The 25932-nt window shown below is 38.9% G+C and overlaps 1 protein-coding gene and 1 long non-coding RNA gene across 4 annotated transcripts in view; both read right to left on the bottom strand.

Annotated features, from left to right (window-relative positions):
- Nucleotides 1-2193: 2193 nt before the first annotated feature.
- Nucleotides 2194-25932, bottom strand: part of cnn3a (calponin 3, acidic a) — a 34547-nt gene continuing 10808 nt past the window's right edge. For all 3 annotated transcript variants that reach the window (XM_081601609.1, XM_081601610.1, XM_081601611.1), the window contains 7 exons: nt 21732-21871; nt 17207-17328; nt 11193-11259; nt 10942-11079; nt 10715-10831; nt 10441-10587; nt 2194-3146 (listed from right to left, as the gene is read on the bottom strand). In XM_081601609.1, the coding sequence (XP_081457735.1) occupies nt 2805-3146; nt 10441-10587; nt 10715-10831; nt 10942-11079; nt 11193-11259; nt 17207-17328; nt 21732-21788 (990 nt within the window). In that variant the 5' untranslated portion in view covers nt 21789-21871 and the 3' untranslated portion in view covers nt 2194-2804. The remainder of the gene's footprint in view (nt 3147-10440; nt 10588-10714; nt 10832-10941; nt 11080-11192; nt 11260-17206; nt 17329-21731; nt 21872-25932) is intronic.
- Nucleotides 9048-10434, bottom strand: LOC145549378 (uncharacterized). The gene is made up of 2 exons (XR_014085329.1): nt 9568-10434; nt 9048-9156 (listed from the first exon to the last, which is right to left on the bottom strand). It is a non-coding gene; the product is annotated as an uncharacterized LOC145549378 (long non-coding RNA).

Raw genomic sequence — 25932 nt, 5'->3', positions numbered from 1 at the left:
CAGACGCATGTCGAAGCACCGTTTTACTTCACTGTCTGAGTTGGCGCCTTTTCCTCACAGTGCCGGACCAACGTATAGCTTATGATAAAACTATGGTGGCCCTAGTGAAACATTTATCTGAAAGTTAACGTTGTAGCCTGCAGACTCACCTTCAGACCGCGGGCTCAACAACCTGACGAAACCGTCCTCCAGTATGTTGCTGCCTTGCAGACATGACCTACTCCCTATGGATTTGGACAGATGGAGGATGAGGCTACAGCTGGACATAAGCACCCCTTGCGATCCCACTCTGGAAAAGAGTGTAAGATCAGATCAACTATGAAAAGTGCTTCTTTGGGAATACCAGCATTCCATCCTTGGAATGTGTTAATCTCACCTGCACCAAAACACAGGCCGCACTACTTAACCTCCTGGTTCAGTAAGTTTATACCAAACTACGCAACACTGGTTGACTCATTAAGACACTTTCTGAGAACAACCATTCAGTCTAAACTTCAATGTGATGATGCAGCAGATAGAAGCTTTGGTAAACTAAAAACAGTGCTTCTGAATTCCGGGCTACGAAAATGAGACTCTGCGTATCCAACTTATTAATAACCCTTATGAGGCTTTCCGTGAATTATGATACAACTTACGTCACAAAAAGAACCGCTATTTGTTTCCATGCTAGCAACTTGCTAATTGGCTTTTGTCAGTGGTTTAAGGTTATAAAATTATAACATTTTTATTTCATAAATTATATATAAGGTTATGTGAGAAGACTAGCTAATGTGGCAATACTGTTTTACCTCTGCATGCAGCTATTGAGGGCTGGCTTATGCCTAAGCCAGTATGCTGCAGTCACTTCATCTTGTTTCCTGGAATGTCCAGGGTTTAGGGCATCAAGAGGAAGAAAAATGTAGATTTTTTTGCAGAACCAAGAAGCTGATGTTACAGTTCTCCAGGACATTAGGCTATCCAATGTGGAACATTTGAAGCTAAAAAGGGACTGGGTGGATGATGTGTATTTTTCTTTTCATTTGCAGAATAAGTGAAAATCCTTCACTGGGACCCTCCTCTATACCCTCTTGCATGAAGAAAAGATTCAAATGTCTTTTTATTAAAGGTTCAATACCTATACTCAATGTCTATGATCCTAATAATGATTCACCTAATTTTATATTGCAAATGTTTTTTGTTATTTAATCAGTATTTTGATGGCCCGTGTTTCTTGGCTGGCTATTTTAATTAAATAATGGATGCTGGTTTGGATAAATTCTCCTCAGCACATGTATCCCAACATGGCGCGCCACACTATTTGAGAAGTACTGGCTTACTGCATCTGTTTTTGTCAGTGACTATATTTTCTTTGTGTGTTGCTCTTTCACCCTGGTTTCCTCTAACCTACACACAGCAATAATTCTTTCAGGGGAAGGAGAGGCTGGATTAGAAACACCTTAATACTAATTCCATTATATTCTCCTGAAGGTCATTGGCTGAACATTCTTTGTCTTCAACTGTCAGGAATCTCTGGATGCCTGACTTACAACAGACACAAGCTTGTTCGCTCTATACGTGTTCAAAAATAGGCAAACAAGTTGTAAATTCTGTATACAACTGAACCATTACAATTTCCCTCCAATCAGGCATTTCATTGTTATAGAAACTAGTGTGATGCAGTGAAGCTTGTTCCCAATCAGAAACAAAAGCAATGGAAACTGGAAGGATGTGTCTACAATAGCAGCCAGGCATGCTAGTTTGGATTTTTACATTATCATTAAAATAAATTACATTTTTGGACTCTGCATATATTTTTCTTTGATGTTCCGGATGATCTTTTTTCAACAAAGGTGTCGGTAACACTTTATTTGAGGGGGTGAGCATGAGACTGACGTGACACTGTCATAAACATGACATAACATCTGTTTTGAACATGAAGTCTTTATGAAGGTTTATGAATGTTGTCATGAAGTGTCATTTGGTAAATAATGACACTTTTAATGCAAAGTTGCTCTAAAAGTTGCATAGAAAGTCCATTAAAAATGCCAACTTTGCATTAAAAGTGTCATTATTTACCAAATGACACTTCATGACAACATTCATAAACCTTCATAAAGACTTTATGTTCATGTCAGTGTCACGTCAGTTTTATGCACACCTCTTCAAATAAAGTGTTACTATGGTGTCTAAGCACAACACACAGAGGAAAACTGATTAAAACAATTGAAAACTTTATTGAAAGATATTTCAATTCTTGACCATGAAACATTAATTATAAAGAGTCACTATAATAAACACATTTGGTCCTATAAGAAAAAGATAAAAACATCATATAATGCAAAACAATGTCTGCCTGTAAAATATTAACCTTCCCATAATTATTAGCATTCGGGTGCTTATTACTGAGGAATAACAATCATGTTGTTTTGAATAACCATAGTTGGAATGTAACTTCAGCAGCTGCAGAGATGAACTAATGGCAAACAAAAAATTTAACAACAGTTTCTATATAGATCAGTTTTCATCCTTAAAATAAATACAGGACATTAACAGATTAACTTCATATAAATGGTCCATATATCAGAGTTACAACAATAAAACATCCTTCAAAAAGTAAGAACGGAAAAAATAACTTTTCACATAACTATGTCTATTTGTCATTATTTAATAGTACTAAAACCTGTTACTTCTGCTGCTCAGGTTCTAGTTCAGGAAGGAAAACCTTTTTTCTTTGCTTCAAGAGTTAAAAAAACACTGAGCATAGCGAAAAGTCTGCTTTGTTATGTGGGATAAAATAATACTGCTTTACACCTAAATCATCTCTACTAATAGTCAATGTTGGGATCATTATAGTGAGAGTTGTAGTCATCATGGTAACCTGCGTGGTACTCCTCTTCCTGAAATTCAACCTGATAATCACTGTCACTGATTTCTGAACCATTTGTACCGGTGCCCTGGCTACCATTCTTGTGAATAACTGGTTCTGTTGGAGGGGCGCAGTACTTGGGGTCATAAACTTGCCGGCCCAGACCATACACGCTCATGCCCCTCTGAGATGCCACCTTGTTGGTACCCATCTGGAGGGAGATGGTGGAGTTGTCAAGTGGCTGCAGCGCCACCTTCTGATCAAAGATGTCTCTACGGGTACCAGGAGCCGACATGCCTGCCTGTCAGACATCACATTACAGCATGATTAGTGTAATTTTCTGTTTAATGTCCTACACATTTATGCCCTATCACTGGCATAAATGCCATAGTCATTTTTTTCTGGATTTGAACTGATATTCTTAATTAGGATAACCTGATTAAGGACAAGTATCTAAGCACTCAGTGTAGAACAGGGGTGGGCAATCCTGGTCCTGGAGGGTCGGTCTCCTGCAACTTTTAGATGTGTCTCTACTTCAACACACCTGAGATAATATAATAATGAGATCATCAGCAGGACTCTGGACAACTAGACTGCACTTAGGAGGTGATTCAGCTGTTGAATTCAAGTGTGTTGGACCAAGGAGACATCTAAGAGTTGCAGAACACCGGCCCTCCAGGACCAGGGACACAATCGAACACCTTCTCCAAGTCCACAAAACACATGTAGACCGGTTGGGCGAACTCCCAGAACCCACCCTGCCGAGGGTGTAGAGCTGGTCCAGTGTTCCACGACCAGAACGAAAACCACACTGCTCTTCAATCAATCAATCAAATTTTATTTGTATGGCACATTTCAGCAGCAAGGCATTTCAAAGTGCTTTACATACTTAAAATAATAACAGCATGTGACATTGAATAAACAGTGAGAAAGAGATAGAGATTTTGGAAAAAAAAAAATTAAAAAAGATAAAAACATTAAAACCCACGCCCCTTTTAGGACTTCAGTTAAACGCCGTTTAACTGGGATTCTAACCCTCAGGGACTTTAGTCAAAAACACCGTTTGACAAGGACTCCAACCTCTAGGTTTTTAGTTGAAACTCCGTCAACTGGGACTCTAAACCCCATAGAACTTTAGTTAAACGTCGTTTAACTGGGACATTTCCGGGGGGCTTTACATCATTAAAACATAAACAGTGAGAAACAGGAATAAAAATAAATTAATAAATATACAAAAAGTGAAGATAAAAACATTAAAAACATGGAAGACATCAAAACCTGCACTCTAACCATAATTTAGCCATAAGCTACTCTAAACAGGTGGGTTTTAAGTTTAGATTTAAAGGCACCCAGTGTTTCAGCTGTTTTACAGTTTTCTGGAAGTTTGTTCCAAATCTGTGGTGCATAGAAACTGAATGCTGCTTCTCCTTGTTTGGTTCTGGTTCTGGGGATGCAGAGCAGAACCAGAACCAGAAGATCTGAGGGGTCCAGACGGTTGGTACAACAATAACAGATCTTTAATGTATTGTGGTTCTAAACCGTTCAGTGATTTATAAACTAACATCAGTATTTTAAAGTGTATTCTCTGAGCACATGTGACCTTTGACCTCTCTGATGAGAAGTTTACGATTGAAACAAAGACATCCCTGTTCTTTATGTAAGATTCAAAGCAGTTGAGCACTGGACCAGAGAGTCCGACCCAACTCTCCAGTCGATTCAGTAAAATGTCCTGATCAACACTGAGGTCCAACAGAACCAGCACTGTGGTTCTCCCACACTCTGTACTTACTATATGGATATCATTGAACACTTTGACTAGGCCAGTCTCCGTGCTGTGGTGAGCACGAAAACCAGACTGGAAGGAGTCAAAGCGATTCATTATAGGATGTTATTCCATTGTTCAAAAACAGCTTTTTCAATCATTTTGCTGATGAATGGGAGGTTGGAGATCAGCCTGTAATTCTGCAGTAGGGATTTGTCCAGATTGTTCTTTTTTATCAGTGGTTTGATAACTGCTGTTTTCAAAGCCTGGGGGAAAAAAACACCTGAAGAGAGCGATGAGTTACTATTTGGATCAGATCATTAATGACATGACAGGCAGGACTTTCTTAAAGAAATGTGTGGGTAGGACATCCAGACAGCAGGAACTGGAGCTTCACTGAATTATAATTTCTTCTAGGGTTTTATAATTTAGTAGTTGAAATTTTGTCATTGTTCCTGCAATCACCGACAATTAAACAATCATAATCAATACATATGAGAGATAAAGTTCGTTCAAGTCCGTAAAGAAATTTTCCACATATGTTGGAGTTTTGTATAAAGTTAGTGTCAAAGTTTGTTTGTGGCCTTTTACCTCGATTCCAAGATATTCAAAAGACATAAAATTACCCAAAGAAATTTTACTACAGTTTATAGTATTCTTAAATATTGAAGCCACGCCTCCTCCTTTTTGTGTTTTCTATTTTCACTTAAAAATTGTACGTAGGAAGTGCTGATTCAATTAGTACGATTGGTTCATTATTGTCATTCAGCCATATTTCTGTCAGAAACATAACATCAACATGCTCAGTGATTAAATCATTAATTAATAGAGCTTTAGCACAGAGAGATGTGGTATTTAAAAGAGTGAGTTTAAGTGACTTGGAGGCCGAAAGTTCTACAGTCTAAGGTTTGAAGACTGCTGTATTTTGTATTTCTGTTTTTTGTAACTTTTCTTGTAGTGATCCTGACAGGTAATGTCCTGTTTCGCAGTGCCGGGGGGCCAGACACATTCTGGAGGAAGACTGGTGTAAAGATAATATCTGGACCCCAGTCTCAGACCTCAGAAACGCAGAGTGCTTTTCTCTGCGTTTTCTCTGGGAATTCAGAGGCAGGTGGCTTAGATGAAGTGAGGTCTGCTATGTTAGCGCTAAGGAGAGTCGTGCCGAGGCAAATCTGTTGATCCATTCCATCCGTAAAAATGAGAAACTCTGGTCCGGAAAACATTTCTTCAAAGGTATCTTGTGAGTGAGTGTAGGGGCAGAGAAGGAGGGGGAAGAAGGAGGGAGGGGGGAAAGAGGAGGGGAACCAGTCGCTCTGTCCCCAGTCAATGTTTCATCAGTTTGTTTTGGGACACTTTGCTTCTGATAAGCAGAGGGCTCCATCCTAGTCAGACATCCTTGAGCCTGTTCTTCTGAAGTGATGGTCACATTGTTGTTCTTGTTGATGAAATGAAAAATGTTTGCAGTGAGCAGCCTTATTCCATGTTTGTTAAGATTGCGTCCTCCTCTTCCACAGAGGTGAAAGTGATGCCAGTAGATCCAGAGGTTATCGATGAAGGTCACTGAGCTGGCAGAGCAGGTTTTAATCAGCCATTTGTTTATCATGTCCAGCCTGGAGTGTTTTTCATCTCCCCATTGAGGTGATGGAATTGGACCACGGAGAAATAACTTCATTTTTAATTTTCCCATAGTGTCCAGAAGAATATTAAAGTCCTTTTTCAGAATCTCAGATTTTTGCTTTGCCAGATCGTTGGCTCCAACATGCACAACTAAAGTCTCAATATTTGGCTGATCAGTGGATAGAGAGAGCACTTTGTGAGTCAAATCAGATAGAGTGTCACCAAGAAAAGAAACCACTCTCGTTTTCTTGGGATTGCAAACATGACTGATTCCATTTACTGCCTCATCTCCAACAATAAGCACTCTTGGCATACCTTTCGTTTTCCTGGTGGTCACTTTGTCCTTCGGAGCTTTGGGGGATGGATTTGGGTTTAGCCTCATTGTTGATGTTTGAAGGTGAGTTTTCACTCAGAGGCTCGTGCTGAAGTGCAGAAAATCTGTTTTTCAGTGGGATTCCCACGGAGTCAGGATGTTTTGAGCCTCGGGCTGGTCGCTTTGTCCTTGGGAGCGGGGTCAGTGTAGTCATTTTGGTTCCAGCTGCTTGTTTGCTATTCTTTGGCGGAGCAGGTGTTGAGGTTGAAGGTGGGTTTCAGCTCAGAGCCGGCCACGCTGATTCATCCAGGTGAGGGGTTCTCCCTGTTAGTCGTCTCATGGGATCTGCAGTGTGGAACTTTTGTTTCGGCTTGGTGCCCTGAGCGTTCCAGGGTGAGCTGCTTGGTATGACCTCTCTGTTGATTTGAGGAAGAATTGTTTCATTTCCACAGGTAGCGTTGATCTCAAAGTTCACCTCCACCCGTTGAATCTTTGTTTCTCAAAACTGAAGTCGGGGTCGGACGGGGGCATTTTGCCCCAGTTCAACTTGGAGGTGAAGAAAAGTGAGGTAAAAATAAAAGTGAGAAAATCTCCCGGTCCTTAGGTTTGAAGTAATCCAGTTATGATGTCGATAATGTAAATATAATTATAAAAATTGTGACTTTAAAAATAATTCGCAGGCAAGGTTATCAGTAAGGACGAGAGAGAGCAGGATGAGCTGTTCCTCCTTCAGGAACAGCTTGGGTATAATCTGTTCCGAACCTCGGATTCTGGAAGAATCCGAGGTTCGACTATCCAACGAACCCTCCTCTCCAGGACCCCTGAATAGACCTTACCAGGGAGGCTTAAGAGTGTGACCCCTCTGTAATTGGAGCACACCCTCCGGTCCCCATATTGACTATCCATATTTATATGTATAGGGAAATATTCAGTTGATCTGAGTCTTTAGCATTGTTTGGTCCAGCATTGAATTTCTATAAGTTAAAGTTAAATATCTGGGTTTGAGCCTATCAGAACCACAACCTCGAGGTTCTCCATTGCTGTGTGTTGCTGCAAACATCAGTGGAGAGTTAACCACAGCTTCTGATTGCTCACGTCTTGCCCAGAAAAGAGAGGAACAGAGCGTATAATGGAAAAGCTCACTACCTGGGGTAGAATTAAGGCACACAATAACCAGTCGTGCTCTAGCAACTTGCCAGTGGAAAAGCACCCTAAAGTGGAGGTCTACAACCCTGGTCCTACCTACCTACCATTTTCTGAGTAAAGTTTATTCCAAAACTCCCTTTCAGCAGTGAGATGTTTGAGGGGTTCAGCCCCAAGTTGCCCCATAGCATCTCTATATTAGAGCAAGATATGGTTGACACAGACAAAACATTTTATTTATGAATTCTCAGCAAATCCTGAATAAAAGCATGAGTATGTTTAGTTACTGTAATGTCACAAGATCCAGTTTTATTTCTGCCTTTGTTGTTTCACACTTGTGAACTTTTTTTTACAGTGACTCTTTTCAAACCTCTGGAATCTCTTTCTGAAGGCCTCAAAAACCTCTCTGGATCTCACTGTAAACAGTGCATCAAACTATCATCATGTGTTTTAGACTGCGTTCACACTGCAGCCTGAAGTGACCCAATTCCGATTTTTTGTTAAATTTTATTTATTTATTTTTGCCGGGGTCGTTCACACTGCCGCACATATGCGACCTGTACGTGTTCTGCAGTGTGAACGGGCAAACGACCTGAAAGTGTCCCGCATGTGCAGTAGAGGGCGCAATAACGGCATCGTTCTCAGTGTCCTGCCCATAGACACGTAGACGCCTCATGGAGCAGGTCGGCCCATTGCTGCGATACGTCTCAGCGGCCGCCATATTGAATGTGGCTTTTCTGCCAGTAAGCTAGTAAATGGACCAAACTTCAGAAAGTGCCGTTCTACAAAGTATTTTAAGTTAATACCTGTCATTGACACATTTCCTCACACATTAATATATTTGGTAATCAGAGAAAGCACTAAAGACAATGTTTCTAACTTTTGATATGATTATTTAATTGTTTTGGGGCATTTCTGAATAAAGAGCACAATGTTTTTATTTGATAGAAATTATTCTGATAAATAGTTTTTATATTGACATTAACAGACACTTTTACAGTGTTTTATTAAAGAACAGATTTACATAATTCAATAATTTAATGTACATTTAACGTTTCAAGAAAAAAAAATTTTCTTGTATTTATTTTTTTATACATTATTGAGAAATGACTTGATCAGTCATTTTGAATAATGTCAACTTTGTATTAAAAGTGTCATAATTTATCGAATGACGCTTTATGACAACAGTCATAAATATTCATGAAGACTTATTCATGTTTATGACGGTGTCATGTCAGTCTTATTCACACCCCTTCAAATAAAGTGTTACCAATAATTCTAACAGAGTAAATTATTTTTATTTCATTACATAAGCTGTATTAATACACTAACACTTCAGATTGAGATCTTTAAAAATACACAAAAAGTGAAAGAATAAAACATTTATTTATTATACTGGGAACACTGGTCACAGGCTTCAGTCTGCTGGTCACACTGGGAGAACTCAATGACTTCTGAGACGTCCTGGTTCACAGGCTAAAGCCAAGTATAAAAGAGAAATTATCCAAAAGTGAAATAGAAAATACATACACGTTTCCTTCATATTCAGAAAAAGACATTTTCAGCACTTTGGGCTCTGACTCGTAGCATCTTTATAGCTAAACACCGACATGGTGAAGCTGAGCTGGAAACAGACTGAAGACCAGCAGCTCCAGCTCTGATCCTGACTGATCTTTACTCACTAAATCCTCTGGTTTTTAATGAACTTCTCCTCTAACAGCAGTTTTTCCATCAGTTCTCATTAGAAAACAGTATGAAAACGTTAGCTGCTACGCTAACAATCAGCGATTACTTCGGGCCAATTTAGTTACATAGGAAATATTTCTTGGTTGTTTAGAAGCGAATTTCTGGCTGCAAAGTCAAGTAATTCTGATCTTTCATCCTTACCTGTGGAAGGTAATGCCAATGAATCCAGTTTGTTTCGTAAAACGGTTGAAACACACAGCAAAGGACTTAAGGAGCTCCGATCGCCCTGCTGCCACATAGAAGATGGCCGTGACGTAACATGCGACTCAGCGCTCCATGAGGCGTGTACGTATTCATGTCTATGGTTCTACCAAACGCCATAAAAAGAAGAAGTCGGGGTGCTGTGGTGGCACGGGGGCAAAGCACAACCCATGTATTGAGGCTTTAGTCCTCATGCCGGTGGTCGCAGGTTCAACTGCCGGCCTGGTGACATTTGCCGCATGTCTTCCCCATCTCTCATAACCCTCCTTCCTGTCAAAATACTTTCAAATAAAGGCCACTAGAGACAACAAAACCTTTAAAAAAAAGTGCTCAGTGTTTGCAGAAGTAGCTGTTGTCTGACTGCTGCCAGCATATTAACAACTTAATCCTCATTATAGTCGGTCAGGTTTGTTATTCTTCCTGCTTGCACGTATCAGGACAAAGAACAGTGACTTTTGTCGAGGTCACATTTGAAGAGTATACGTATCAGGTACCCAAGTGGCCTTGGTCGCATTCGAAAAGAATTTGACCTGTGTTGTTCAGACTGTAAAGAAAAGATCAGATAGATTTCGCATTACGTCAAAAACATTTGAATTAGGTCACTTCAAGCTGTTTTGTGAACGCAGCCTTAGTTTTCTTTTTTTAACTATATTGCTTGAATTTCTCAGTGATATAAATTTTAGACTGTTCCCATTTTTTATATGATTACATGCAACTAACCAGTGGATTTTATGAGAACTCCAACTCTGTGACATCATGTAACAACTAAAAAGAATTATCAAAAGTGAGGTGCAAACAGCAGTAAGGTATAACCTGGCTGGCTCCTTTGTTGGTGCCCATCTGCAGACTGATGGTGGTCTGGTCATACGGTTTATCAGTGTGGGTCTTTGGGTCATACAGATGTCTTCTGGTTCCATACGCTGTCATTCCAGCCTGACTGGCACACTTGTTTGTCCCCATCTGAGGATAAAACAGAAACATGGCCTCTCAAACTCACATCTCTAGATTAAACATGGAGATTTAGTTTAGAAATAAAAGAGATGTCTGTCTCAGCAAAGACTGAAAATGTATAGCCTGAAACTGTTACCTGCAGCCCAATGACACATTGCCCAGCCTTGATCTTCTCTTCATCAAACTGCCGTGCTTGTTTGTCTGCATATTTTACCCCAATATCAATCTTTGTGTCCATGCCTTTTGTCTTTGCCTGATAGACCCAACAGAACAGAGCCAGGACTAATTCCTCATGAGTTCAATCATTCACCAGCAAAATTCTGCTCAGAACAAAGAATCCATTAGCAATGCGTCTGAACTTACCATGCTGGCCAGTGCAAGCAGTGTGGTCTGTACTTGAGTCATGTTTCCATTTTCAAACAGGTCATTGGCCTCAAAGATATCAGTAGGCTTCAGGCCGTAGGTCAGGATTGCTTTGATGAAATTCCCAAGGTTTTCAAGCTGCAGAAATCAACATAGAGGGAAAAAACAACCAAACAAAAAACCAAACACTTGTTTTAATGTTTTGGCAAGAAACAGAAGACATTCAGGTAGAGATTAGAGATGAGTCTTACCTTGTGCCAGTTCAGCTGGGAGTGGTTAATTTTCTTAACTGTGCCAGGTTGCAGCTTATTTATTAACCTAAATGGAACAAGACAGACTTGAAAATACCATCTATTTTTTTGAGGTTCTGTAGTCACACTGAGTGACAACAGGTTCATTCACACACATGCCCATCACTTCAGAGAACATAACAATAGCATTCAGCTCCAGATAAGCCCAGCTGATTGGATTTTTTTCACAATCAGCCTCCAGCAGCAGGGCTAGTATGTTGTAGATCCTCTGTATGGTGGAATACCTGAACATGCTGCAGTCAGGGGTCACACATGTTAAAAGTTAACTTCAAGAAGGAATAATAATCACTTACAGATTGGCACCTCTAATGGTGACAGCAAGTTGGAGGAGCTAGTAGCTCTGTTATTAGAGCTATTCTAGTAACAGAGCTACTGGAGTAGCTTTTTGTTTCTTTTTTTAGACTGGATCATCACGTCTTTGGTTGAAGTGCTGCATGTTTAGACAGTTATTTCCATGGTTTTGGATGCTCTGCAGCTGGAAGGATTTTGTAAAACAAAATGTTGGACACTGATAGTGCATAACCATAGGAACACGGTCAAATATTAAAAATAGTAAAGAAGCTGGTCCTCGACCAGATTGTTTCGGCCCCAGGCCCAGTGTCTGACTATTTACCTGGGGATCTCAACACCAGCGTGCTAATCCCAAATAATCAATCTACAGTCCAAGACAGCCATGATATTCCAAACCACTCATGGTCAGGCAATTTCTTAATACTTTTTAATATTGCATTGGTGGCAACGGTGGGATCCAGACCTCCTTTGTTGGACAAACAAGTGACAATGATATTGGTCGGTATGATATTCGATCATACCGACCAATATCTGTTTTAGATATTGATGATCAACTTTTCACTTCTGCTATGGCCAGACGATATCAGTAGGCCACTTGTATTAGGGAAGGGAGGAATTCCTTCCCTAATACATAACAATCAAACTGGATTCATACAACAATGTCAAACACAGGACAATATAAAAAAATCACTTCATGTTATAGATCACATACAAAAAAAAATTGAAAGCCATTATAATCAGCATAGATGTGGAAAAAGCATTCAATTCAGTTGATTGGAATTTTCTTTTCAGCATTTTGCATAAATTTGGACTACATGATGGAATAATAAAAACAATACAGGCGCTATGCAATAATTCTACAGCCAGGATAAAAGTTAATGGACGTTTATCTGACAGAATAACTTTAGAAACTATTATCAATATATATTTGGCAGGGTGTGCATGTCACCATTACTTTTCACACTATACTTAGAACCATTAGCCCAATCGCTAAGACAAAATAAGGATATTAAAGGAATAGATATTCAAGGGACGGAGCACAAATTGGCTTGTTATGCAGACGATATATTAATTTATGTAGAACAACCAACCTACTCCCTTCCAATCTTGATACAATTATTCAAACAATTTGGTAAATTATCAGGGTACAAAATTAATATTAACAAAACTCAGTTGCTGTCTTACAATTAACTCCACCACAGGAAATACAAAACAAAAACCCCTTAGCTTAGTACACTGACCAGCTCAAATATCTTGACATTAGCATATCAAAAGACCTCTAAAAACTATTTGATTGTAATTATGTTCCAATACAAAAAATTAAAGAGGATATCACAAGATGGAATCTTACTCCCTGTCTAACTTTTAGCTCTCATTTGACTCCATTAAAATGAACATACTGCCCAAACTGCTATATTTATTTCAGATTTCACCAATTGAAATTAACTAAAAGGTTTTTAATGAATAGGACAAACTATTATCAAGGTATATTTGGCAGGTAAAAGACCCAGAATTGTATATACGGTCTTACAATAGGGCTGCACAGTGGTGCAGTTGGTAGAGCTGTTGCCTTGCAGCAAGAAGGTTCTGGGTTTGATTCCCAGCCCCGGTCTTTCTGCATGGAGTCTCCATGTTCTCCCTGTGCATGGTGGGTTTTCTCCAGGTTCTCCAGTTTCCTCCCACAGTCCAAAAACATGACTGTCAGGTTAATTGGTCTATCTAAATTCTCCCTAGGTGTGAGTGTGTGTATGGTTGTGTGTCCTGTGTGTCTCTGTGTTGCCCTGCGACAGACTGGCGACCTGTCCAGGGTGACCCTGCCTCACGCCTGGAACGCTAGCTGGAGAGGCACCAGCAACCCTCCTGACCCCACTAGGGGACAAGGTGTTAGAAAATGGAAAAAGAAGGGATTATCAATGGGGGTTAGGAGGTAACCCCCCCCTCTCCCTTAGATATTATTATTTAGCAGCACAAGAAAGAACACTGATATACTGGCGACCCAAAATATAATGCTCAATGAAAAAATATTGAAACAAAGGCGGCACCCAATCTTGTCCAGGCAGCTCTAGCTCATAACAAATCTACAAAATTTCTTAAATAATATAGATAATTGGTGGATGAAAACAACCCTTTGAGCACAGATGTCAAACTCCAGTCCTGGAGGGCCGCTGTCCTGCAACTTTTAGATGTGCCTCTGCTGAACCACCTGAATAGAATAATTAGGTAATTAGTAGGCCTGTCACGATAACAAATTTTGCTGGACGATGCACTGTCTAAAAAATTATTGCGATAAACGATAACATTGTTTTACGACTTTTTGACACTGATTTTATGGAAATTATGTAATAATGCATGCGATTTCCTGGCATAGATAGATACACTTTATTTTCAAAAGAACACGTAACACTGGAACTGATAAACTAAATAAACAAAACGACCAAAAACAAAAATAAAATGGATTCTCAGTCTCCATTAACAAAAAACGTACTTGAATACGTTTTTTTTTTTTCAAACTTATTCAAGTACGTTTGAAAAGGGTTTCACTACACTGGCAAGAATTTGGATGGAAAATCCTGGTAAGGTTCTTGATCACACCTACTTAGAAATGCCACTATAATGGAAATCCTTCTACTTATTGGAGAAAATGTAGAAATTAAAATGCAAACTATTAAGTCTTCTGGGACTTTCCGATTATAAAAGATTATTGGAAAGAGATAAATAGTGCCTTACAAGATATTTTCAAACAGAACAGAGCTCAAGCTTATGTATTTTGGCATAATACCTCAAGAAGAAGTTTCAAAAGGAAACAAATATCTGATGACTATTTTATTAATAGCAAGTAAAAAGAACATTACAAGAAAATGGTTATCACAGGACAAACCAACTTTAGACGACTGGGAGCTAATTTAAACACCTACTCTGTCAGAATTGGTGTGTTGGTTGTCTTTTTTTATTTTGTCGCTGAACCAAAGCACACCAAATTTCACATCACATCTACATAAGGTTGTCAAAGTCAAGCAAAAATAACCCTAATCTGTGAAATCAGTGCACCCACTAGTTCAAGGTTGAACTTATAATACCAAATGGGCTACATGCCACGGACTTCCATTTTAGCACTTCCGCATTTTTATGCCACATAGAATGGTTCCGGTTCACAGCAACATTATGTTAACAGTGGCTCCTCAGTCCTGCAGGACTATTAATGATGCTTATATAATTATTCAGACCTCCTGAAACGCTCCAACAACAACAAAGGATTTAAGCTGGATGTGTCAAAACTTCACAATAACTTTGAAGGTAAGTTAATAAATCGTTTGTATTCACCATAATGCCTCATATGTCTGACGTAGGTAACAGGGACAAGCTTACAAAGATGCTATGTAAACGATCTGTGCATTGTGCAATCTACATATCTATGCTATATGTTTCAGAGTTAACACTCAAGTTACTGAGTAAAGAGTGAACTAAAATACTACTTAGAAAATGCATGTTAAAATCTGAATACTCTTATTAAAGTGTGCAGCTGAAATTAATTTAAACTACTAGCAGGCAAAGCACCGTGTTCACCTAATATCTGCACCAACAGTAATACAAACAATGATGCATATAAGAGGCATTAGTTTATAAAAGTCGAGGCAAACCTAAATTTACCATTTTAAAAACAAAATGCAGTCAAACTCATTTTCTAAGCAGAATCTCAGAGGAAAAAAAGAGAAATTACGTCTCTGTAACGCAAGAACAGATTATAGCAGCCAAGTGGAAAAATTCACTCTAACGTGGATTATAACTATGAAACATCAAAGGTAGATGTCATATTTTCGGGATTCGGGAAATACGTGATTTGTACCATTTGTTCTGTGGGTTTTTTATGTGGGTCGGAGCCACTGAAACGGCTGTAAAGCGAAGAAGGTTTTGGACCTTAATCTGACTGACTACCTGTGTGGTTCTGATCGGGCTGAAGCGTTGCTGCTCTCGGTTGTTCTTAAATTACCTGCTCGGTATCGCTTCGACTGCATGTTAAATGTATTTTATATAATTGTCACATAAAAAAAAGCTAAGGAGTTGCTTTAAAATAATTTCATACTCCGTATAACACAAACGCATCAACACACGTATTGACTCACCTTGTGCGAATCGCTGCCTCTGTTCTCAGCCTGTTCCCGTAGCAGTGGATTTCCTCTGGCATTATTTTCCTCCAACAAATTATTCCAGTGAACGAAGCATACAGCTCACTTTTAACCTCCATCTTCTATTTCTGACACCTGATCTTCAATATCCTCAAGCTTTGAAATAGCTTGAGGATATTTCAAAGCACCGGGTTAGCCACTACAGCTAACCGGGTGTTAGCTGTAGTGGCTAAGTTTTGGCTACAGTCCGCTGTCGCCTTGATATCAGCAGGAAAATGAAAAAAACTAAGCACTGGATGGTACCGGCTAATTACTGGACACAACAGCACACCACAAAACTCGGTTGTTGTACCAGTAGCTCACAGATATTTTAAGTTTTGCGTCTTTTTCATGGTACAGATCTTGCAGCTTTGGGTAAAAACAATAGGAGCAAGCAGGACCCGGAACCAATCTATGTGGCATAAATTCAAACGGAAATACGTCACCACCTCTCGTGGCATATACCCCATTGCTACATCAACACATGATCTTGATCTAGCTATCAGAAATTCTAATTTCTCCAAGTGCCCACCTGCTGCCTAGATACACACCATCCCTCACAGTAATTAAAGTGAAGAACAAAAACTGTCCCAGTAAACCAGAAACCTGACACTGTGGATTCTTCTGGAAACAAAGTGATGGCTGTCACTGATAAAAAGTGAAGTTCTTTATTTTTTGTTGTTTTATGTTTATCTATTGCTTTCTCTTTCTTCTCCTTCCAAATTAATTTCTGTTTTGTGTATCTCTCTTTTATACAGTAACCTCTGACACCACTGAGCAGCGATACTGCAGAACTGGACATCGATGCTTTAACTTGACTATAATTACGCTGTTGCAGAGGTTATGGTGTGTTGCTCTTCAATCAGGCTTCCCTGATTTTAGGAAGTCATGCGTTTTAAGAACATTGGCACCAATAACAGCATCTCAACATAGATTAAGTGGAATTTGAGAGAGGGGTCCAGTTTAATTGACCGGCTTAAAAGCAATCGGTGATGCATCTGTGAACAAACAAACCTCAAACACAAAGATTACACTCACAGCATCAGGGTAGGGGGGAATTTTACTTCCACAAGTCAACACACATTTTTAGTCTGAATGCAGCATTTCATGTCTTATGTTCTCAAACTTTTAGTATTTGTGCTTACATTTTCAGACTGAAAACAGGTCTTTTTGGAAAGGCAAAGATGACTTGCGAAAGAATGACTTGGTCTTACCTCTACTCACATCTGATTTGCACAGAGGAAGAACAGAAAAGGCTCTGTACTTTATCAATAACATCTACTTTCTGTTTGGTCAGTATGATTTGCCACATACAAATCGCTTTAGAGTCAGAGGCTGCACTGAATCTGACAGTCAGATGAGTGATTTCTACCTAATCAGATGATTTGCAAAATCAAAGCATCCTTCTGTGTAGATATAGTGAAGATCTGCAGGGAGCTTAGATGAGTCCCCATGTTCTGCCTACAGTCTGCCATAAAAACTCTCACAAACAAAACTTACTCGCAAAGGATGACTCCATCCTTCAAACCTTTCTGGAAGTTTTCTCCTATGGCCATCCCTGTTACGTCCTCGATCCAGAAGCGCAGCTCCTCCTCCTTCTGGGGGTCATATTTTTGAGCAATCTAAAAAAATGAAAATATTTTCAAAACTTCTGCAAGACTTCTTTTTAGCAAAATGAAGTTGAAAGGTATTGCTAATGTAGTTATGGAAGAATGTCAGTCTTCAGGAAGCCCATTGGTGATTCCACTTAAACCTATCATTTCTGTCATTTGTGAGAGAACTGGGAGATATGACAAAATATATCAGATTTTTCTTTGACAGTTAAATTCTCATCACAATTTTATCATGATTTTTCTTCATTAATGAAAAACTAAACATAATCCACAAAAATGTAGTACAAAAGCACTTTCTGCCACAATGGACATTTACAAAATATGTTCCTATTTTTAAGATTTGAAGTACTTTGTATCTCAATCTGTTATGTATAACTTAACACTATTAATGATCTGTTCAAAACTAATTGGTAGTATTAGTGCTTCATTTGAACTCCCTTAAAGGGAATTCTACTGTTTTGAAATCATGAATTCTGGCAAATGTTTGCTTGGATCTAGAAAGTTATGAAAAGGTTTGACCAACTTGAACCAACAAAATCTATGTTGGACAGGTAATCACCAAATAATAACATAAAGCATAAACTTTTAAACATACTAGCCACTTATGAACTGTTTAATATGATGTAAGATGATATAGATCTGGCCCTTTATGTAAGTATTTCTGCTTCTGCCCTTTAAAACTCTGCCCGTGAAACTCAAGAGTCAAGGGTACTTTTAATAAAAACACAAAAATATGATTATAATATACAACAGTTTTAAAGTTATGAGTCATAAATACAATTTTCATAAATTATGATGGAAAGAGAAATGTGAGTAATCATATTACGTAGTGCATCACGTGTTACAATGGTACCAGCTTATCAAAATAACAATAATCAAAATGCCAAAAAGGTTGTTTTTTTCTATGTCTTTTTTGTATTTATTTATTTTACAAAAAGACTTCTTATTGTACAATTAAACAATGGAGAAGTGAAGCACAAGGCAGGGGTAATGGAGGTACTGGAGCAGGTGCCAGAGGGGCATGAGCTCTCCACCGGTCTGAATACCTTTTCCTAAAAGTTAGAGTAGCACTTTTTGTCCCATAGATAGAGCACAATGTAGAAGCAGAGAGGAAGAAGAGGAGACACACCTGGCCGCAGTATGGGCTACGCTAAGTAAATAAGAAGCGATCCCGCACTTTATACACATAAAACATTTTAAAGCAGAAATACAATTTGATTTAGTATTTCAATATTTGAACGCCTAAGTACTGTGTTCAGGTGTCGGAACACCAACAAAGTTTGATTTACAAATTAAGCATTGGGTAGCATAGTTCACTGGCTACTGAATACAGTGAGAACACTTAGGATTCACACTGGATAGACTCGGTTCGATTGGGGACTAAAATTGCAACATTTGTTACATTTTCAGAACTGTAGTTCGCATTCACACTGCACTGTGTCAAATGACTAAAACTAACTGAAAAACCTGTTCCCCCCATCACCTGTGGTGGCGCTACTGGAGAAATTGACACAAAACCTCTGAAGAAAACCAGAGCAATTTCCTTCTTCACAAAAAGTAAACACAAATGGAGCGGTGTCAGATTTTAGCAGCTGTAGGATTTGTTCATTTATATACATGACTTTTTTGGACATCGATCTTTAAATGTGCCAGCTGGCTGCTAACAATGACATTTTTCTTTGAAATATTTGCATAACTATCATGAGCCAAGGTATGCTGTCAGAACATCATGACTGGAGCCCATCTCCTCTTTTCTCTGAGTTATTTGTAACTCACACACACCCAAAAAAATGTGTGCTATATACTGACAAATCCCTTCCACTGTGTAATAAATGGATTAGCAGCTCACTAAAACACCTGCAGTGGAGTTAGTTCCTGTGTAGTTTATACTTTCTGAGTAGAAAACGTTCTAGTAAACAAAGAAACTGTCTCAATGCAGACACTAGTGGAGAATTCAACTTCTAGTGATCTCCAGGCTTTTTCTGCACCGATTCTTTTTGTTGAGACTCTAAAACAGGGGCGTCAAACTCCGGTCCTCAAGGCCCGCTGTCCTGCAGTTTTTAGATGTGCCACAGGTACAAAACACTGAATAAAATGGCTTAATTACCTCCTTCTTGTGTAGATCAGTTCTCCAGAGCCGTGCTAGTGACCTAATTATTCTATTCAGCTGGTGCAGCAGAGTCACATCTAAAAGTTGCAGGGCAGTGGCCCTCCAGGACTGGAGTTTGGTTTGACATCTGTGCTCTAAAATGATGATCTAACAGTTTTATTTGCCTTTTAAATCATTAGATGCTGAAGAAGCTTCAACACTACTGGCCCACAGGGCTCTAAACTCAGGAGTTATTAGGGGCAGGCTCAGGCCCGGTGGCAGGGGCAGGCACAGGCCCGGTGGCAGGGGCAGGCTCAGGCCCGGTGGCAGGGGCAGGCTCAGGCCCGGTGGCAGGGGCAGGCTCAGGCCCGGTGGCAGGGGCAGGCTCAGGCCCGGTGGCAGGGGCAGGCTCAGGCCCGGTGGCAGGGGCAGGCACAGGCCCGGTGGCAGGGGCAGGCTCAGGCCCGGTGGCAGGGGCAGGCTCAGGCCCGGTGGCAGGGGCAGGCTCAGGCCCGGTGGCAGGGGCAGGCTCAGGCCCGGTGGCAGGGGCAGGCATCGGGGGGCATTGCCCATTACAGAATCAGCCATTTATTACACTGTACCTTTTTCTTCTTCTTGAGTAATCTTATTACTACTCTTACTTGAGTAGTAGATTGAGTTTGCATTTAAAGAAATAGACTTCAGAGACTGGAAACATTACATTCTTAGATTTCTGCAATGTATGAGCTAATGTTTATGCAAGTTTGAGCATAAGTGCTCAACATTTTATACATGTCATCCTTATCATTTATGTTGTATTAATAAACATGGTTATTTTATTTGAAAGGCTTGTTTATATTAAAATAAAAGCTCGTTTACTCTGCCCCCCAAATTAAGAAAAGGTCCCCCCTGCTAAATTCTTCTGGGTGGGCTATATGGATTTCAAATTTTATCATGATATTTTGTAGTACTATCATGATATTAATAAAAGTCGGGGCTAACCCTAACCCCAGAAGGAAAGCCTGGGTTACTGTACAATAAATGCCTATTTCTAGTCACAGATAAAAAAATATCACAAGAAAGTAAAATATTTTATCATTTATTTACTCATTTCAAAAAGTGAAACTCATATTCTAGATTCTTTACACGTGAAGTAAAATATCTTAAGTTTGATTTATTGTAATTTTGATGATTATGGCTAACAGAGGATGAAAACCCAAAAACCAGTCTTAGAAAATTGAAACACTACAGAAGATTAATAAAAATGTTATTTTGAACAGATATGTTAGACTTTTGAAAACTATGAGTTTCTTTGTTCTCAATACTTGATTGGGGCTTCTTCTGCATGAATTTCTACATCAGTGCAGCACAGCAGAGAGAAGATCATCCAGTGGTTCTACTGAGGTGTTCTGGAGGCCCATGTTGTTATAGGGTTAAAGGTCAGGCCAGTTTTCTGGCTAATCAAGCAGAAAACTTGATTAGCCAGCTTCTTCATTGAACCAGCTTCTCGTTGCTGGTTTATCTTTTCCTACCACACATTTTCCATTCACTTAACTTTTTATGAAGATGCTTTATTTTTATTTACCATGTTTTTTATTTTGTGACACATTTCCCTCTATGTTAAATTAATTTACAAAATGCTTTTTGAAATGACTGACCACAATTATTGAACTTATAATGAAATTCTGCATTTTCATAAAATAGTTCATCTCGTCTTCTGAGACAGTCTGAAAAGCTGTAAACAGCATTATAAGAGATGCAATAAGCAACGTAACATACAGCAGATGTGTGAATGATGTAATCATCCGACTGTTAATAGCAGCAATCAACATTATTAGCAGAAATAGAGGGCCTTAAAACCAAATTTCGCTTAGGGCCCCATCGAGGCTTGGGCCGGCCCTGATCAGGGTGAAATCAGTAGATCACAGTAGATCACAGTAGATCACAGTAGAGCCCAGCTGCTCCTCAAAAACCTTCCTGTGTGACGCAGTGCTTCCAGTAGGAAGGTTTCAGGTTCGGATTCTTTTTTCTTTTTTTTAAGCGCAAAAGTGGAACATCTCGGAGAAAAGTCAACTTTCCATCTCCCTCCGTCCTTCTGTCGGCCTCGGACCATCCAGCCTGTTAAAGCTGTTCTCAAGCACCGCTTGTGGTCACGATGGAAACTTCAACTGGTTGGAACTGGAGACAGAAACTCGTGGAGTTCGAGAAACTTCGGAGAGTTTGGGTTTGTCCCCGCTACAAACTTCAGAAGACTGTTGTTTTTCTAACTCCTTGTACAACAGAGTTACTAAGCAAGCAAATTAAAGTTTTTAACAAGCGACTGTCGAAGAAAGGAAGTACTTACTTTGCTTTTAACTTCAGCAGACAGGCCGTAGGCAGGTCCTTTATTAAAATAGGCCATTTTCTGCTCCTAATCCCAAATACAGAAGCGGAAAGAACTGAAGAAAATCTGCGGTCCAGCAGAGCAGCGGAAACAAAGCGGAGCTGCGAGAGAAGAAGAAGAAGAACGTGGTGGGAACGAGCTGACGTCACAGGATCAAAGAGCTTCACCGCCTCAGCTTCTCCACGTTTTACATTAGAAATATAAGCATATTGTCAACATAGAAACACACCATAACGTATACACTATGCTCAAACTACATACAAAGAACAAACATAAAAAGTGAAAACCAAAAATGAAAACTTAGCAGGGCATATATATACAACACAAAAGTCCAGAACAATACATTAAAATACAAATGTTTGTTTTATTTCTTTAGAAAAAAAAACTGTCAGCTGAAAATCATTTCGACTTCACAAAAATATATACAACAAATTTAACTCCTTCTTCCACTTTAAAGGGATGATATTTATGTTTAGCTAATATGTTAGACAAACAGTCATATGAGAACATTATTTATGCCGTAGTTTTTGTTATGACCATTAATAAAAACACCAAATGTAACATCTTGAATATCTGTTAAACAGATAGACTGATGAGGATCCAACTAACAGGACTGTATAATCTCACAGATGATAAAAATCCATTCTCAGAATTTACACGCATCCATATCCATTTCAAACCTAGAAGTCATTAGCTGGATAAATGCGGATTATAATTTTTAATTGCATTCTGTTTATTAAGGGTTAGGGTCCTTATTAAAGTCTCTTTATATTCAATATTTTTTATATTCCATTTTAAGTGGCAGAGTAATTGGATAAACAGCTACTTACACAGTTATTACATTTGACAACATTTTGAATACAGAGTCAGGATTTGATATATTCCCAGGTTTTTCCTCAGATCCATATCTGAGGGAAAACCTGGGAATATATCAAATCCTGACTAATCATGGATTGAAGCAGATGAGGAAAGGCTTTACATTTTTTTTAGATTTTGCAGGGTGCAACATATTTGAAATGTATCACAAAACTCAGAATGTTGTAATATGTTTGCACCTGCATCCAATCATGCAAATGATTTTATACTATAATCTGGTTTCAGTATGAAATGGTGGTATTTGTTTGAGCTGTACAGTGACCCTTTTCAAGTAAAGTTTATTACTATGAAAATGAACAGAAAGGCCACATGAACCAGGAAATGTATTTAAGGCCGTCCTCTTAACCGCAGCATAAAGTTAATCGATTTTAGGTTCAGCATCACGTTTTTTGCAAGTTTTGATGACATGAGGGATCAAATTCTTAATCCAACTGAATAAAGATTTACAGTCCTCTAAAAATGGGTTGTGTATAATTTGGAATAGAATATAATGTCAAGAATTCATGTCTCCAAAGCCAGACCTCTGGGTAAGCAAAGACAAAGACTGAGAAAGCCGAAGAAGCCATGTAGTTTCTTGAGGTTACATATTGATTTGCTCTTTATCAGCCACAGGAAGAGAACATCAATGTCATGACTGAATGTGAGAGCGACTCCATGAGCCTCTGTGGGGACAACATCATCCCAGCAGAACAGTGAGAACCTTCCCTAATAAACTTTGGATTGCCAGCTGTGAAGAAGCTACTAAACAAGAAAAAAAGTCTTTAGTGTGAGATGCTGGGAGTTATTGAGTATACATAAGCAGCTCAAAGTCAAAATTGGAGACATAAAGGAGGTGCATAGGAAGAAGCTGGAGAGTAAGCTACAAAAGGACATTATCAGAAATGCGTAGTCAGGAATGAAGAAGCTCACAGGCTTCAACCAAAAAGAGGAAGTCTGGACAAAGCAAATAAGCTGAACACTTTAACAGAATGACTTCTGGAACAAGCTCATCATTCTTCTCTCTTGATTCCAGCCTAATAGACATTCCACCCTCCTTTGACCTACAGCCTTCCTGTCAAACAGACTGGACTGTAGACTCAACAGGGAAACAAGGAAGGACAGAGTGGGCTGTACTTCTTGAGGAAGTTAGATCCTTCAAGGTTTGCAGCAAAATGCTGAATATCTTCTAGAAGTATGTTTTCTAAAGTGTCATCATCTGTTGGGGCTGCAGTAGTAGAACCAGGGACTCAGATCATTTTAAATTGCATTTCTTGTTGAACAACAAACTGATGAAGAAGGCTGGTTCTGTGCTGGGGACGACTGTGGAATCACTGGTGCAAAGAAGGATTTGACATAAAATCAAGAACATTATGAAGCATTCTTTTAATGACACGGTCACAGAAAAACAGGGAGGTTTCTTCACATTCTCTGTTACAAATTCAATTCAAAAATATGTTATAGATTCCAGAGGGAAATTAAATGTAGCTTGTATTAATTCAAAACTCTTCAAAGAAAAATTGTGGATGGTGGTGGCTGCTGACAGGAAAGATCTCTTGTAATGGTCTGTATTAGAGAATTAGAAGAAGCCTTCGTGCAAAAAACAGGCTCAATTGTGTTAAGTGCAATAGAGAACTCATAGATCATGATCCTCAGTGATGCCTCACATTATGATAGATGGTAGAGATGGTTTGAAATTCCTCCTCTCTCTCTTACTACTTCAGGTCTTTGCTGCTCACAGTTATCACCATGTACAGTAACTCTGAAGAATCTTGGGATCCTTTTGGGATCAACACATAGTTCTCATGTGACGTCACACTTTCAGGAACTTTGCAGTTGACAGCAATCCTTGTAGGTACTGTAACTAACTGTCATGACAGTTGATAGGCAGGGCCGTGCAGAGACCACTAAAGGGGCAGGTGCTCAAAAAAAAGGGCCCATCTAACCACATTCTAGGACAGAATATTAACAAAGCCTCTCAGCTTTCAGAGTTTAATAAACAATGATAAATTACAAAATTGTGAGATATACAATCAAAGCTAAGGAGAATCTCTATATAGAGCATAACACTATGCATATGTAAGATATTTCATTAGTAATTTCTTTCTGCAGGTCTATTTTGTTATAGGAAAGTTTTGCAATATTCAAACCTGCAATTTAGCAAGATATAAAAATCAGAGCTGGACCACCAGACATATTTTGTCTTTACATAATTACACTATTAAAAATATAAACAAGGGCACAATGCAACCTTTTAGTGACTGTAATCTATAAAACAGAGCTGCCTGTTTGCTGCAGTGGAGATGAAGACGGTCCATTCAGGAAAGCAGAGCTGCAGCAAACTTTAACGTGGAACTGCAGAAAAAAACAAAGATAAAAAAAAGCAAAATTGAATTGTTAATGAATGTCACCATGAGAAAAACCTACTGAGTTTTGCTTAAAAAACTTTTTTCTCACATGATGTCATGAGCAGGGCCTAAAATCATAACAAAATATTTCTGATGTGTGCAAATAAAAGTTTATGTTTGGCAAATAACTTTTTAAGTTCACGAGACAAAAATTAGCTATTTAATTTAAAAACGTTTTTTAAACAAAATGTTTTGGTTTTAAAAAAGAAATCATTACAATTCCAAAAGTTTTGATTACAATTTTATTTTACTAAACTGAGGTTAATTTTTTTTTCATTGAATAATTGGGAAACAAATTAACTTCATACTCTGTGAACCAGAAACTAAACTTAAAGTCTGGTTGAGTTTTTTCCCCTTCATTAATGTCACTTTAATTACATTCATTATATCTATCATAGTAATTCAGGGTGAGTTATTTTTAATTCTAAATGAATATCCTTGTTGGACTTTTATTTAAGTGTTATTCTCCTTCAAGATACATTTACCTAACGCCAGAATAAATGCAATGTACATTATGCAGCAAAGGAAATTAGAAGATCTGACATATATCCATTATGGAGATGACAGGTTTTGGACGGGCGATGTGCCTTATTGCATAATATATACTAAAGAATGACTGATATCATTAAAGATACAAGGGAGAAGCTTTTAGTTATCTTGGTTTGCTAGCAAAGTCGTTAGCCAGCAGCTAGCTAATAGCACAACAACAACAGCCTAATGTCTGTATGATAAAAATAGTGAATCGGTAGATAAGAACAGTTTCTCCTCACCTGGCTGTCTCCTCCCCTCAGTAGTTCTTCAGAGAAAGGCAGACGCAGAGGCCTGTCAGTGTCTGTTGTATTTCATTACCTCTCTGCTTAAACCGCGACTCCGAGCTGAAGCAGAAACGATACTTCAACGTT

The sequence above is a fragment of the Poecilia reticulata genome, chromosome 20 (genome assembly GCF_904066995.2).
Source record: "Poecilia reticulata chromosome 20, P_reticulata-male-v2, whole genome shotgun sequence".
Taxonomy (NCBI): Eukaryota; Metazoa; Chordata; class Actinopteri; order Cyprinodontiformes; family Poeciliidae; genus Poecilia; species Poecilia reticulata.
This window is presented reverse-complemented; position numbering and strand designations above follow the sequence as displayed.